Here is a 16,233-nt window from a genome sequence, read left to right as displayed (position 1 = left end):
CACCTTTCAATCTTATTGAAACACTGAATGTCATCTATAAAATCCCAATGATAATCCAAGATCAGTCACAGATTAGAAAGTTCTTCTTCTGTAGAACATCTACACAAAACACAAGTTTCGCAAAAAGTTAATCCAATCGGTCGACGCCAAATGTGGCAGAGTTTGAATGCAGACGATGAAGTTTATGACAGTTGACACAGTTTATTACTCTCACAGTACAGATCTCACAAGTTACACAATTAACAGGGCAGCAATGCTGAATAACTGTAACTGAAGCTTGCTTCCTATCTAGTCTGCAGTCAGTGGTCGTCTGACCTTGTCAACCATGTGACAACCATCAGTGAAATATGAGCCATGGTATATCAACAAGTACAATATCAAGGTATGGGATATGTGAAGAGGTCTTCTCTTGTCACATAGGTATAATATACTGTAGAATAGATAATATCTGATATAGGTATAATATCCTGTAGAATAGATAATATCTGATATAGGTATAATATACTGTAGAATAGATAATATCTAATATAGGTTTAATATGCTGTAGAACAGATAATATCTAATATAGGTATAATATACTGTAGAATAGATAATATCTGATATAGGTATAATATCCTGTAGAATAGATAATATCTAATATAGGTTTAATATGCTGTAGAACAGATAATATCTAATATAGGTATAATATACTGTAGAATAGATAATATCTGATATAGGTATAATATACTGTAGAATAGATAATATCTGATATAGGTATAATATCCTGTAGAATAGATAATATCTGATATAGGTATAATATACTGTAGAATAGATAATATCTAATATAGGTTTAATATGCTGTAGAACAGATAATATCTAATATAGGTATAATATACTGTAGAATAGATAATATCTGATATAGGTATAATATACTGTAGAATAGATAATATCTAATATAGGTATAATATACTGTAGAATAGATAATATCTAATATAGGTATAATATACTGTAGAATAGATAATATCTTGTATAGATATAATATACTGTAGAATAGATAATATCTGATATAGGTATAATATACTGTAGAATAGATAATATCTGATATAGGTATAATATACTGTAGAATAGATAATATCTAATATAGGTATAATATACTGTAGAATAGATAATATCTAATATAGGTATAATATACTGTAGAATAGATAATATCTGATATAGGTATAATATACTGTAGAATAGATAATATCTAATATAGGTATAATATACTGTAGAATATATACTATCTAATATAGGTATAATATACTGTAGAATAGATAATATCTGATATAGGTATAATATACTGTAGAATAGATAATATCTAATATAGGTATAATATCCTGTAGAATAGATAATATCTGATATAGGTATAATATACTGTAGAATAGATAATATCTGATATAGGTATAATATACTGTAGAATAGATAATATCTAATATAGGTATAATATACTGTAGAATAGATAATATCTGATATAGGTATAATATACTGTAGAATAGATAATATCTGATATAGGTATAATATACTGTAGAATAGATAATATCTAATATAGGTATAATATACTGTAGAATAGATAATATCTGATATAGGTATAATATACTTATAGATAATATCTGATATAGGTATAATATGCTGTAGAATAGATAATATCTGATATAGGTATAACATACTAATGTGCAAATCTGACAAAGGGGGTCCAAGCATCTTATTCTTGTGGTATTTTATTTATTGCTTGCAACAATTTTACAATATTGCGGTTCATAGTATTGCAGAGAAAAAGCTGGATGGAGTACCAGTAAACCTTGTACCATATGGTCAAAGGGAGATAATCTTGTTTTGCTACAAATCACTCTTTATGGGGTAAATGAAATGGACGTAGTTTTACGTTTCTGCACGATGTGGGCTAATAAAGACGAGCAACACCATGCTGAGTGAAATGAGGGTGCAATTTTTTGCCTGGTCTTTTTCGATTTCCAAGGGATCAAGGGAACGTGCCCAGTCTGTAGCACACAGGGTGACCGTTTATTGTCCCATCCAAATGACAAAACACTGTCGATGTCAGCCCTGCGTGTAGCAGGCAGGAAAACAAACCAGTTTATCTTTGCTCTCTAGATATTATGTCTAGATCTTGTCATTTAGCCTATATTCTAATTTACATACAAAGTTTACACTATTTATTTTGATAACATAACCGAAATAACAGTCAAAATCATAAAGAAAATCAACCCAATAATCAGTGATTCAGAAGGTTACACTAAACAAAGCACAATGAAGAAAAATGTAATTCTTTAACATAACAACTAGATCAATAATACAATGGGTTTATTATTGTAGCTACCATGTAACGCGGTAATATTAAAGACAATGAGATGGATTCAAAAGTTAAAACAATTATCATAATTTAATATAACACACTGAAGAATAGTTAATTTGATAGACATGAAAAGTTACTAGATACTAGATCTCTTTACCAAAAAGTAGAGGTTATTGCAAATCAAATAAGAAAAATGTTGCATGCAACTGAAAAGGTTCAAATATGTAGAATATGTCAGGTCAAATTGTAAGAAACAATGACATACTTAGATGTTTTGGTGTTTTGTAATTTAAGAAATATGACCTGGGTATAGAATTTGATATGTATTGCAATCAGCTCTACTTTTTGAAGAATAATTAATTAATTGTATAAATAATATATTTCCCACAAGGTATTAATTGTATAATAATACGGTTGAAGATTCTACTATTATTGTATTAAAATGAGATTGATGAATTTCATGATTAATATAAAATGAAGATAACTAAGAATATCTGGTTTTATCACACTTCACCAGATGGAATCACATAATGTACTACATCAACTGAAATATAAAAACTACAAATTGTTAAATGTGTCCAATCAGGTTATTGATTATCTCGATTACTAGAATAGTAAATAAGAAATTACTTCGTCGTCAAACTTAAAAACATGTTTAAAGAAAAAACCTTAGATATTTATTGCATTATTACATTTACTGATTTATTAACAAGGGGAATAAAATTGGAACTCTGAAAATTCATATTTTAAAGCTAAATTTAAATTGGATCTTTTCTTTCTGTCATAGATAAAATCCTTTGGATTCATATGAAATAAAACTTACCAGAAGAACTAATTTGTGGACCTTCAGATGCTGGTGGAATCTGTAAGAGTGTAAAATGTTATATAACAAATTCTCTCAATAATATAGACAGAGTACAGTAAGATATATTCAACAGATATAGTAGTCTAATAAGTTGCTGTAAGAGCTGATTTCAGACAATATATAAATAGATATATCCTAAATTTAGTTTTTAAAGAAAGACACTGAAGTAATCATAATTTGATTAATAATTCACATACCCTACTCATGAAAGCACTAACCCTAACCATTTTACTATGATATGAAACTAAACTCAATCCCAATTGAAATGAGTGGAGATTTACGTCCTACTTTTCTGCACAATGTTGGCTAATGAAGAAGGGCAACGCCATCCAGGGTGCAATAAGGGATATTTTGCCCGGACAGTGGCATCTGCCTGATCTTTTTCAATTTCCAACTGTTGAGGGTACTTTAACGTGCACAGTCTGTACATCAGTTTATTGTCCCATCCGAACGAGTAGACGCTTTTTCCATGCCCCTATAAAATAACTTATATGAAATTATCAACAAAAATATTCTGAAAAAAAAAGCCTTAAAATTGACTATACTTACTTCATCTACTATTTTTCTAGCCTCTTCATTTTCTATCATATTACTACCAGGGGTATTGGTGTTCTCACTTAAAGTACAAATAACAATAGATACAAATACCAATAGATATACCAATGTCTTGTGTTTAACTGTCAATTAACATATGAATGCACAAAAACTTTCTGACTGACTGAAAAATAATTGATCTTTAACAAACCAATTGTGCGCAAAGAGATCAAATGCTTTACACAAAAGGAAATTTAATGACAGATTCTTACTCCACTTATACAATCTCTGCATGAAATATTTCTACTCAGATCTTAATAAGGTTATCTTAAATTATTCTGGATTAGCCTCCCTTGACATAAAGAGCTGTACGACTACATAGTTACTGCAGATACCAAAACATTATGTTAATATACATACCATTTGAAACCAAATGAATTAGGTTCTTGGATTAATTTTGTCCACTGAACATGTGCACATTGTATTTCTTCTAAAGCTTTGGCCTTATTTTTAGCCTCTCCATTCCAACCAAATATATTTTCTGGCTTTCCATCAGGCACTTTATAGTATTTAAACCATTCATGTGTGGCCTAAAGAAATATTCAAGTTAGTCCAGCTCCGATATATCATTATAATTGAAGGGAGTCAACTCTTAAAATTAAAACCTTGCACTGACTTTTAGGCCAATAAAGCTTGAAAAGAAACAGCAGTATGATATGAAAGATCTCAGAAAACCTACATTATTTCAGCTTTGCAACCACCCGTTTGAAGAGATAAGAACACATTCTTTCCATGTTAATATTCCAAGGTCGAAAATCTTACTCAATTCTGTAATGACCATATTAATCAAAACATTTAATGGCATTCTTTCTTTTATCTTTGAAGATAAAGTATGAATTAATAGACTAGGACAGAGATAATGATTGACAGACGAAACACTTACTGATAACAGACCAGGAAAAACTTTTTTAACATCACCAATATCTATAATAAAACAATATCTATGATACTTGATAAACTAACAGATATGTTAATACTAGATATTTACATTTCTACTATCACTCCCTTCATAAACCAGTTAGCCAAACCAGTGTTTATTTTCCAATAACTGTAGTTTGTCACATAACAATAAGGCGTATGAATACATCGAAAACAAGGTTTGAGCCAAGTTTTTTACCTTGTTGGAAAGCGATTTTGAAAGGGTTTCTAACAATTATTTTAAATCAAGCCATATTTAACAGATTCCGTTTTTTATTAGACGAAATAAAGTGCTCATTTTGCACTTGATTTGAAAAATTGGAAGACTAAGTTTGAAGAGAGAAATGATGTTCATGTCGCTGTTAGCCGATTGACGGGAATTTCCAATGTAAATATAAGGAATGAATGTGGATCTTGTTATCATTATGGGGAAATAACACTGGTTTATCATGTGACAAGACAAATGACCCAACGAAGCGGAATTTGACCGAGATCTTATCAATATATACATGCAAACTAAGTTTCATCAAGATCAGATAAAAACTGTAGCCTCTGTCGTGCATACAACAAATTTGGATTGACGGACGGACTGACTGGGGCGATGGCAATATACATCCACATTTCCATGTGGGCCTATAAAAATGACTATGTTTTTATGTTAATCAATATAGAACACAGAATCTTAACATACCTTTTGTCATGTGCTTTTTGGCAAACAAATTGTTTTAAATGTCACTTACCATTGACCATATCTGCTTTAGGATCATTGACATCAATAGCTATTATCTTCCAATCTGTTTCACCTATTATCAATAATAAAATCATAACTATTATTGGATATGAGACAATAGCCTATGTATTTGAGACAAGAGCCAATATCTAGATGATGGTCTTCCATCATAGCTGGAATAGACTTATCTGATCTAAACAAATGGATATCTAAAGATAAAAATAAACTACAAACCTTCATCTACTAATAACATAACACCTAATACTTTAACTTGAATAACTGATGCTCTAGCATGTACCTAAATTACAACAAGACACATATATTCTACATGAAATTGTTTTGTTTTGTTCTGTTGTATAAAGACAGCTTGCCAGACAAGGTAATATACGCCCACTGGCAGCTTTGATTTTGAATAAAAATATTTAGCAGTACAGTAACAATCACCAGTATGAAATATTCAACCTTCAGTCATACACTTCTTTTGAACTCTTTAGGGCGATACTGAATAATATTGAGTATGAGTTATTACCCTTGTTCTTGAAAACGTGTTCAATTTTTAGCTCATATTAAATATTTTTCGATTTTTCTGATTTTCAATAGGGTTTATTCTGCGGTGATAACAAACTCTCATGCCAAGTTTTCTCAAAATCCGTCAAAAATTGTGCCTTCCAGAGTGTTTACGAGCTAAAAATTGAACGCGTTTTCAAGAACAAGGGCAACAACTCATACTTAATATTTTTCGATTCTTCTGATTTTCAACAGGGTTCATCCTTGGGTGATTACAAACACTCACACCAAGTTTTGACAAAATCAGTCAAGAATTGTGTCTTTTAGAGTGTTTATGACGGACGGACGGACCGACGGACATGGGTGACGGCAATATACGCCCCCCATTTCATGTAAGGAACCAATAATTAGGAGCAAAAAGACAAGTTTGAGCAGGCCTTAAGCTCAGTGATCTGTCCCTTGGCAAGGCCTACAGGTATGATATTTACCAACACATGCCCATGTATTATATAAATGATTTTGAAAACAACACAAATGCAATAAGATTGCCTTAAATCAAGGTAACAGACGTACAAGGTAATGGACGTACATAAATTTGTAACGGACACACAATTTGAAATAGGGCCTTAACTTTGAAATTTTAAACATTTTCAAACAGCTGCATTATGAGCATACTATGGGCAATTAGTTAGCTTTGATTATAGAACCCTATATTTTTACATGTGTTAATAAATGTTTGACAGTGAAAAATAGCCTCATATGGTAATGGACGTACTATTTTGTACCGCTGACTTAAAAATGGTATGTTGTTAAAAAAGTTAAACAAAGGAATTTCAATTTTTCATTCTTTAGAAGAAAAATGTTCCTTATCTTACATGTGTATCTAAACAGAACTAATTTCAATAGTGATTTGAATGTTTTACAAGCCTATTAAGATGAATAGACAAAATTGATATAATTTCATAAAATTACTGATACACAAGATATTCCTCCAAAAATTCGTCAAAATAATATTTTTCATAATAAATTTCCCAAAATAATTAAGTATAATATATTCTTATTGAAATAAAATAAGTTTCTAAACTTTCTGATTTATTCTAAATTTCATAAATCAGTATCATTTACCATGGAATTGCCCTTATACTAAATATTTTTCGATAATTCTGATTTTCAATAGGGTTCATCCTTGGGTGATCACCAACACTCATACCAAGTTTTGTCAAAATCCGTCAAGAATTGTGTCTTGTAGAGTGTTTACGAGCAATTGTTGACGGACGGACGAACCGACAGACGGACATGGGTGACGGCAATATACGCCCCCCATTTCATGTAGGCGTATAAATAACCTTATCTAATGTAATTCAATCTGAAAATATAAATAAAGCTATTTATACCTTGCTTCCTATTTCACAAACATCTAATGGATCTTGATCACCTTTAGTTTTACCATGATCAGATTCAGTCATCCATGTTGGATCTTCAAAAGTCTATAAAACAAAGTTAAATAGATTACATGATACATCATATTTTATCATAGCATAATTTGCTATTCAATAATAGAACGACTTGCTTTATTTCCCAGATAGAGAATTAAATAGTAAGTTCATACAATAGTGTTGTGAATTCAAAGGTTAATAACTAGTGATGGGCAATCCGATGAAAATAATAATCGATTAATTGAAATAATGGGAGAGGCATAAATGTAATTGATTAATAATCGAAACACGCCTCATTTAATGAACATGCATTTGTTTTAAGGCTATATAAATTAATTTCATAGTTGTTTTGTTAATTATGATAAATTTGAGAAATCAAATTACTTTTTTTTATTTGCATAACAGTTTTTTGCTGTATGGACCGAAATCAAATAGCCGTTTCAAATTTTGTGAAGTATTAGCACTTTTTAATGATGTGGAAGTCTTGCTATCAATTAAGCATTTTTAATAACCGATAATTTTTAAATCTCGGGTTTGCGTTTTTTCCTTGCGAAAATGGACATTTTTAAGTTGTTATTATTTTGTTACAAATAGAAGTGTCGTATTTCGATCGTTAAATGATGAAGCAGAAATTTTTGCAATTAGGCCATACCTATGCTCTTCTTCTCTACTCCCCGAAATGTCGTCTGCAATCCACTTCAGTATAATACCTTATTTAGCACAATCTGTGACTATGATACTATGTATAGTAACAATCATGACTCATTTGTTTCTGTGTTGAATCTAAGGGTAGTCCTCAAGAAAAATTTTTCAAAGGTGTGACAAATTATCAGGATCTCATTGTTTTAGTCGCCTAATCTTATAATAAGTTAAGTTAAATTCATTATTCGAAATTCATATTATCAACAAAAAACAACATGACTGACTATATATAGGGTCTGCCGACGTCGCTGAGAATCGATTAGTATTATCGCTGGACTTTCAACGACCGCTAATCACTATTAATAACAGTCAAGAATGCTATTAATACGTTTACAGCAAAAAAGCATCATCATTCTTGACAGGAAATGAGACTTACTTGTGGAAGTGCACCATAATTCCAAATATATCCATGATGAGGGAATATATTTTTAACAAATCTTAAGTTTCCTTTCTTAATATCTTGTTTTATAGGATTTAACTTTTCTTCTTTGCAGATCTGGTTTAAAAAAATAGTCATGAATAGAAAAAATATATTCAAAGATATATATAAAAAAAAGTACACTGCATGTAGTAACTAGGGTCTTTTTTTTACGATGAGAGTCAACAAGTGGTTGCCTAGCAAGATATGCCTACTTCCCTGATACATTTTTCAATACCGGTACCGGTATATCAAGGGCAGTCACCTATCTGTATCAAATCATACCAAAAATCTAATTTGTGCAAGATATTGTTCATTTAAACAAATACACGAAATTTAATAAAATTCTGACATAAACTGTCACCTTTATCACGAGCTAACAAATTCTGATGCATTTTCACTAAGTCAAAGGCAATAACTCAAATTCCGTTGATCAAAAAGTTTGAACTTTTCAAAGATCCTATCAACATAAATGATCACACCAAATTTCATTTAAATCAGATAAAACCTGTAGTCTTTATTGTATTCACAAACAAATTTTGATGTTTTTTCCTAAGTCAAGGGCAATAACTCAAAAACCATTCATCGTAAGATCATCAAATTCGAACTTGACCAAGATCTCATGAATATAAATGGTCACACCAAATTTTATTAAAATCAGATAAAAACCTCTATTGTGTTCACAAGCCGATTGTGGAAGGTCACACGACGGACAGTGGCTACAGCAATATAATGTGGGCGTATAAAAATCAATTGTCTTTGAACTTCAAAATTTGAAGTCAGTTTCGTTATGTGACTATGATTGTTAAACTAAAATAGCTAAAAAATCTAGACAGATTGAAGATTAGTGAATGCCACTACTTTCTTATTCTTATAATAATCTTTGTAATTTCCTACCTCCATTTTGGCATTGGTCCATCGTGGAATTTCAACAATCATATTAAAAACATTATCTGTTCCAGGCACTCTTAGAGGAATGTCATGCCATGGTGAAACAATTTTCCCCTTCTGATCCTCTGAAATGGGAGAAATGAAGTGAGGGCATATTTTATTTAAAAAGTTCCAACACTTGTACAATATATGTACAAAGACTACAGGTATATCTGATGAGTTTTATCATTACAAAAAAGATCTAGTGATGACTTCACAACATAACTCTTTAACTAGGTAAGATTTCAAAAACATTGACCTTTCTAAGTTTTATGCCCCAAATTCATAAGTTGCAAGTTATTGTGGGACTTTGCTGGTGCAAAGTCCCAGTTTTTTTTCGAAATGTCTATTCTTTTATTTTTTTTTTTTCGATTTTTGCCTAAACTATGTTAGCTGCAACATTTCTGAAATATGTTCTGACGTCGCATCATGGCGACCTACTTTTTAAATATAAATTGGAACATTTTTGCAAAAATGCAAATTGCACATTGCAACCTGAGAAAAAACGGGTTTTTTGACCCTGGAAGCCACATTTTTGGGCCGATTTTGCTCGGAATTTTTGGAATCTGTGAGTAAATTCCGATGTGATATGAGTTAAAAAATTTCAAATTTCAAAAATTTGTAGCATACATTTTTTGGCCGATTTTCGAAATTTTTCGACCATTTTTCAGTTTTTTTCGGATTTATCTGAAATTTTGATAAAAGATGCATGTCACTAATGTAAACCATTTGACGTATTCAAAATTTTTGCGTTACTTCCGGTTAAAGTGGAAAATTGATTTTCACTTCCGGTGTGATTGAAATATTTCAACGAAATTATGTATATCGTTATTAATCGTAATTCTATGGCCGATTTTAAAATAAAATTTAGTCCGAAAAATACTTTGGTCGCCATCTTGATTTGATACTTTTTCATAAAACTCAAAATGGGGCTTCGGGGGAGAATGGGATTAGTCAAATTTTTATGTTGGTGTATACTTTAGTCGATGGCGACAAAAATGTTGCGAATGAATTTTTGAATTTGACTTTTGCTTTTTTGTAACTTCCGGTCGAATTTTTTTCAATATTCGAAGGTTTGTATCTCGTGACCTTGACCTTTAGTAGGTCAAAGGTCATTGACCTTAGCAATCAGTTAATACTTTGACATGTGACCTTCGACATGTACTTCCGGTTATATAGCTGTCCGAAAACAGTCAAATTCGCAACTTTGGACTGCTCTAGTACGTGACCTAATTAACCTAGAGGGTTAATTTTTTCGGATTCTTAATGTGCTTTTCATGCTCTTTCAAGTGATTTATAACAATCGTTTTTTAAAGCAAAATTGAAATTCGTGAATTTTTCAAATTTGAGTTTTTTTTTTTACAATATTTCTGTTTCTTTGAGCTTGGTGTGTATATATCTTATGACCTGTTTTATGTAGAACATTGAAACTTGGAACACAACAAGACAATTTGAATATAAATTAACCTATGACAAAAAAGTTGAGGTGGGCGTGGCACATCCAAGTTGAATTACTAATTGTTTACATTTTGGGAAAGGGGCATAACTCGCATAGGATACATTTGTTCAAAAAGGAACTTTGCACACAATTACCTCATTATTTTGGCCAGTTTGTGTTCATAGGTCAATTGTTTCAGGTTTATAGTTCCAAAAAAGGAACAGGTTTTGAAATTTCCATATTTTCAATTTTCTATTTTGATTTATATTTATTGACTCTTGTTGACTTGTATCTTTTGACCTGTATGATGTAGAAGCTTTAAATTTGGAACACAACATAACATTCAGAATATCAATTAACCTATGCAAACGAAATTGAGGTGGGCCTAGCACATCCAGGTTAAATTACTCATTATTGACAATTTTGGCAAGGGACATAACTCGCAACGTATACATTTGTTCAAAATGGAACTTTGCATACAATTACTTCATCCGTTGAGCCACGTTGTCTTAGAAGTTCGATTGTTTCAGCTTTATAGTTCAAAAAAAGGAACAGCTTTTGAAAATTCAAAATTTTCAATTTTTGACCTTGACCTTTTTTGACCCTGATTTTTGTAGGATTACAGGTCATTCACATTGACTATCTATTTATACTTTTATATTTGCTGTCCTATCTCAACTTCCGGTTTTATAGCCGTATATATTCAAAAATTTTGATGACTTGTATCTCGTAACCTTGACCTTTGTTGACCGTCTCCCTTTCAATGTCAAATGTCATTGACCTTGGCTATCTTCTGATACTTTCATTTGTGAGGTCTGTCTACTTCCGTTATAACAATCTTCCAAAGAATTCTTCTCCACTTTAGACTGCTCTTGCGCGTGATGTAATTATCGTAGAAGGATGATTTTTTCAGAGTCTTTTGCATTTTGCTACATTTGCAAAGTCCCACTCTGTGCCACGTGTGGCTTTAGTTCTATTATTTTATCTGTATGATGTAAGGTAATAATCTGCCATATTTATATATATGATGTAGTACAGTAGTATTAACCTATTAAATAAGCCGGCTAATTTAGACCAAAAATAGTGTCAAATTATTATGGTTTAAATAGATATTTGTAAGTGTATAAAAAGTATTTATGCCTAACATTATATCACATATAACATAAATGTCACCAATATAATTCACTAACGTTATCTCAGTACATTTTTACTATATTTATTTTAGAAAACAAACAGACTTTGACCTGTATTACCTCATTCAGAAAACAAAATTCAGTTTAATATATAATTGTTCCCACCATATTGTACTAAAATAAAGTAAATAATGAAATTTGGTCTGTAATAATCATTTTAAAAAAAGAAAAAAAAGATAGACCATTCAAATTTTCTGACCATGACCATCATAATAACCTTAGATTTTTCCATTAGCATGATACTAGAAAGTAATCATTGTAACAATGTTTTCAGCTATTATAATCAATATTGCACTTTGTCTTTATATGAGCCAGGAATACAAGAATAAAAGCATAAGCTTATATTATTACTTTGTCAAATAATATCATACTTTGTAATATAGAAGCTTATTGGTAGATTGATCACTAATCAACTATTGATCGTTGTCTAATTGCCTTAACTCAAGCATATATCCTTAACATCTTCTGATGGATGGGATTATTTTTATAAAAATATAACTTTTATACATCCTGTAGCAAACATTACAGGATAGTATGTCATGACACTCAGGTCCTGAAAGTGTCTTATACAGCCAGATTACTATTTTAGAGTCACATGTAGATGTGATAATCCTGTAGCCTTTTGTTTTATCATAGCCACTCAAGATTTATATTTTGAATGGTGTGGCCTATTACACGACCTTGATAATATTAATAATAATTTAGTTTTATTCTCCTATCTGGAGTTAGAAGTTAGAACTTTACTTACTTAAACAGACAGCTTGCAGTTTGTAAAACAATAACTATCTTAATAAAATACCTGAATCATTAATGAGTTCAAACAGTAAGTATTTACTATATAATTTGCCCACATAGATCTAGACAGATGTGGTTCTTTCGTCAATATTTTTTTTCAACCAAATATATTCATTTGACATTTGCTCACTCACTTAGTCTTAGATCCAAAGCTTACACTTGATGCAAATAAAAAACAACAAATAATTTAATATTAATAGGTTGGCTTATAGAATGTCACAACACTCTGGTTTAAGCCTGCAGTAGACAAGAAGATCTAGACGAGCTGCCTACTCGAGAGGCTGTTAGCTGACCAACATTATCACTACTTTTTTCACTGCAGATGAAAACTCTCGCCTGAGCTATTCCTCTATGTCAACTAAAACAACCGATCTGAATGTTCCAACTGCATCCGTGTCACGTAAGTGATCAAGACAGCTTGCCAGGCAAGGTAATATACGCCCACTAGCAGCTTTGATTTTGAATAAAAATATTTAGCAGTACAGTAACAATCACCAGTATGAAATATTCAACCTTCAGTCATACACTTCTTTTGAACTCTTTAGAGCGATACTGAATAATATTGAGTATGAGTTATTTCCCTTGTTCTTGAAAACGTGTTCAATTCCTTAGCTCGTGAAAACTCTAGAAGACAAATATTCAATCTTCAGCTCAATAATGAATAATAAAACAATGTTTTGTCAAAATTCGGCAAGAATCATGCCTTCTAGAGTTTTTATGAGCTACAAATTGAACGATTTTTCAAGATCAAGGGCAACAACTCATACTAAATATTTTTTGATTTTTCTGATTTTCAATAGGCTTTATCCTTGGGTGTTAACAAACACTCAAGCCAAATTTCTTTAAAATCTGTTAAGAATTGTACATTCTAGAAAGTTTACAAGCTAAAAACTGAACACGTTTTCAAGAATAAGGGCAATAACTCATACTCAATATTTTTAGATTCTTCTGATTTTCAATAGGGTTCATCCTTGGGTGATTACCAACACTCAAGCCACATTTCTTTAAAATCCGTCAAGAATAGTGCCTTCTAGGATGTTCACAAGCTAAAATTTGAACGCATTTTCAAGAACAAGGGCAATAACTCATACTAAGTATTTTTCAATTTTTCTGATTTTCGATAGGGTTCATCCTTAGGTGATTACAAACAACCATACCAAGTTTCCTTGAAACCAGTCAAGAATTGTGCCTTGTAGAGTGTTTACGAGCAATTGTGGACGGACGGACAGACGGAGGGACCGACAGAATGAGGTGACGGCAATATACGCCCCCATTTCATGTGGGCGTATAAAAATGAGAAGGCTTCCAATGGCACAACAGACACAAATGTAAATAAAGCTGTTTATCTGTTCGTGAAAGGCCTCTACTTTACTTTTTTAGTGTTTTTGAACTTATGACTGCAGTGTAATTTTTATTGGACATCAATCAATTTGTACTTGACAAAGACCACTTTTGTCTTGTTCTGGTAAATAGTCAATGTCCATGAGCAAAACGCCATTACACTGCAGTCCAACACAAAAAAACTGCATAAGTGTAAAGGTGTTTTGCTGATGGAAGTTGACTATTTTCAAAATCAAGACAAGAGTGCTTTTTGTCACTATTTTCTCCATATTGCCTATATTTTCTTAATATTGAAGGGTCTGTGGGTAGAATTGCCATTTTCAGCAAGTAGATCTTCTAAAATTGCATCATTCACGGTTACCATGTTGATATTATGTGATCTGTCAACACGTTTCTATTGGTATGCTTCTTTTTCTAGCTCATCTGGCAGCTTAGATGTCTGCACAAGGCGAATTTCTGGCCTCTTGAAGCAGAAAATATCAAATTAGATATTTTCCTCACAACCTCTAGCTGCAGAAGTCTCACTAAAAATTCAGCGCCCACTGGGGTAACAGCTCAGCTCCCAACCTCTTTACCGGGAGATAAGCTAGTTCCTCCCGTTTGCAGCAGGCTTTAGGCTAATGACGTTCAGTACCGGTACCGTACTTTAAAATGGGGCCGGGTCATGATCCTCGAGATGCTTGTCACCTCTTCTTAAACAAGTCTTTACAGTGACCCACCCATTCACTTCCATAGGTAGGGCCTAGATGCAGACCACAGTGACACTAGCTCAAGTTCAACTAGCAAAGATAGCCTCTTATCTTTGAATTATCACTATCAGTATACAGTAGAAAGTGATAATTTTTAATCAGTATACAGTAGAAATAAAATAACTTGGTTGAGTTATAGGCTAAACCTTATCCTATCTATCCAAGTTTCTTTAGAATCATATTTAATCTACTACTCTATTACTTGTGGAAAAATGATAAAACATGAATCGCAAAATATTATGAAGAAGGTGAGAAAAGACTGATCAGCGACCACTAGCGTAACACTAACCGTCTAAACCGACAGGAAAGTAAAATAAAAGATCTTACTAAAGAATAGTCTGTAATTCAAACTGTTAGATTGTCCCCGTTGTTCAACTGAGTATACAGAAGCCATTCTTAAACCTATTTGTTGTGATTTAAGGTGACGACAAAAAACTTCTAGTCGTCTGCCACCTGAACCGTTAATCAATGAAAATAGTCTGCCAACACGTTGCATTGGAGTGGATCAGTCAATAAACCGGTTCGAGTCTGCGCGAAGCATTTGTCAATGCGCCATCTAGCGCCAACTATCTTTGTAATCTCACTCACTCCGACTGTACCATGGTCGGATGTATCATCCAGTGCGAATAAGCGCACGTTAAAATTCGCTACGTGTGCTCCTTCGTAAAGATGCTTCTGTGAGTGGAGACGGGTCCCAAAACGAACGACCTTCCTGTCACTCGACCATAAATTGTTCGAATAGAACTAGAATTTCAATTTTAATGTTCAAATTAACAAAAACATTAACGGTTTCATAAAGATATAGATCAAGGCTTTTATTTTATCCTGGACCATGTATCGCGCACTGATCTAACTCCTAAATTATGGGAAAAGCGACTTATTAATATAAGACGATCTTTTTTCAGATAACATGCCAAGGATAATAAATAATAAAGCCTACGGTAGCCTACCCCCCCAAAAAGAGAAAGTATTCCCACTTACTGAAATATATTCGGAGATCAAATCCATTGGTCATTCCTTTTATTATAGTTTCATATTTCATCTTTTCTTCACCAACTGAAGACATTTCGTTACGTTTATAACACCGTACCAAGACAGATATACCTGCAGACTGTTATACCTCTACGGACTATGGGATATCTATGAATTCGAATGTAGCCTATAGGTTTTGGTTTGTATTGCTATATTTATTGATATTATGCCATTCCTAATTCCAAGGAATTCATTTTTCTCGACATCTGAGAATTTACAATTTAAAGAGAATTCTAAAATTGGAATTTTTCGTTCC

The 16,233-nt window shown here is 32.0% G+C and overlaps 1 protein-coding gene across 1 annotated transcript; it reads right to left on the bottom strand.

Annotated features, from left to right (window-relative positions):
• Positions 1 to 1,939: 1,939 nt before the first annotated feature.
• On the bottom strand, positions 1,940 to 15,342 carry LOTGIDRAFT_190068 (hypothetical protein; the record flags this gene model as incomplete). Its single annotated transcript, XM_009057833.1, has 11 exons — positions 1,940 to 2,873; positions 3,153 to 3,192; positions 3,744 to 3,810; positions 4,149 to 4,318; positions 4,672 to 4,712; positions 5,447 to 5,509; positions 5,671 to 5,734; positions 7,338 to 7,430; positions 8,458 to 8,577; positions 9,397 to 9,515; positions 15,273 to 15,342. 11 exons carry the CDS (start codon positions 15,337 to 15,339, stop codon positions 2,833 to 2,835), a joined length of 885 nt encoding a protein of 294 aa, XP_009056081.1. The 3' UTR covers positions 1,940 to 2,832.
• Between the last annotated feature and the right edge of the window lie 891 nt (positions 15,343 to 16,233).

The sequence above is a fragment of the Lottia gigantea genome, assembly GCF_000327385.1.
Source record: "Lottia gigantea unplaced genomic scaffold LOTGIsca_31, whole genome shotgun sequence".
NCBI lineage: Eukaryota > Metazoa > Mollusca > Gastropoda > Lottiidae > Lottia > Lottia gigantea.
This window is presented reverse-complemented; position numbering and strand designations above follow the sequence as displayed.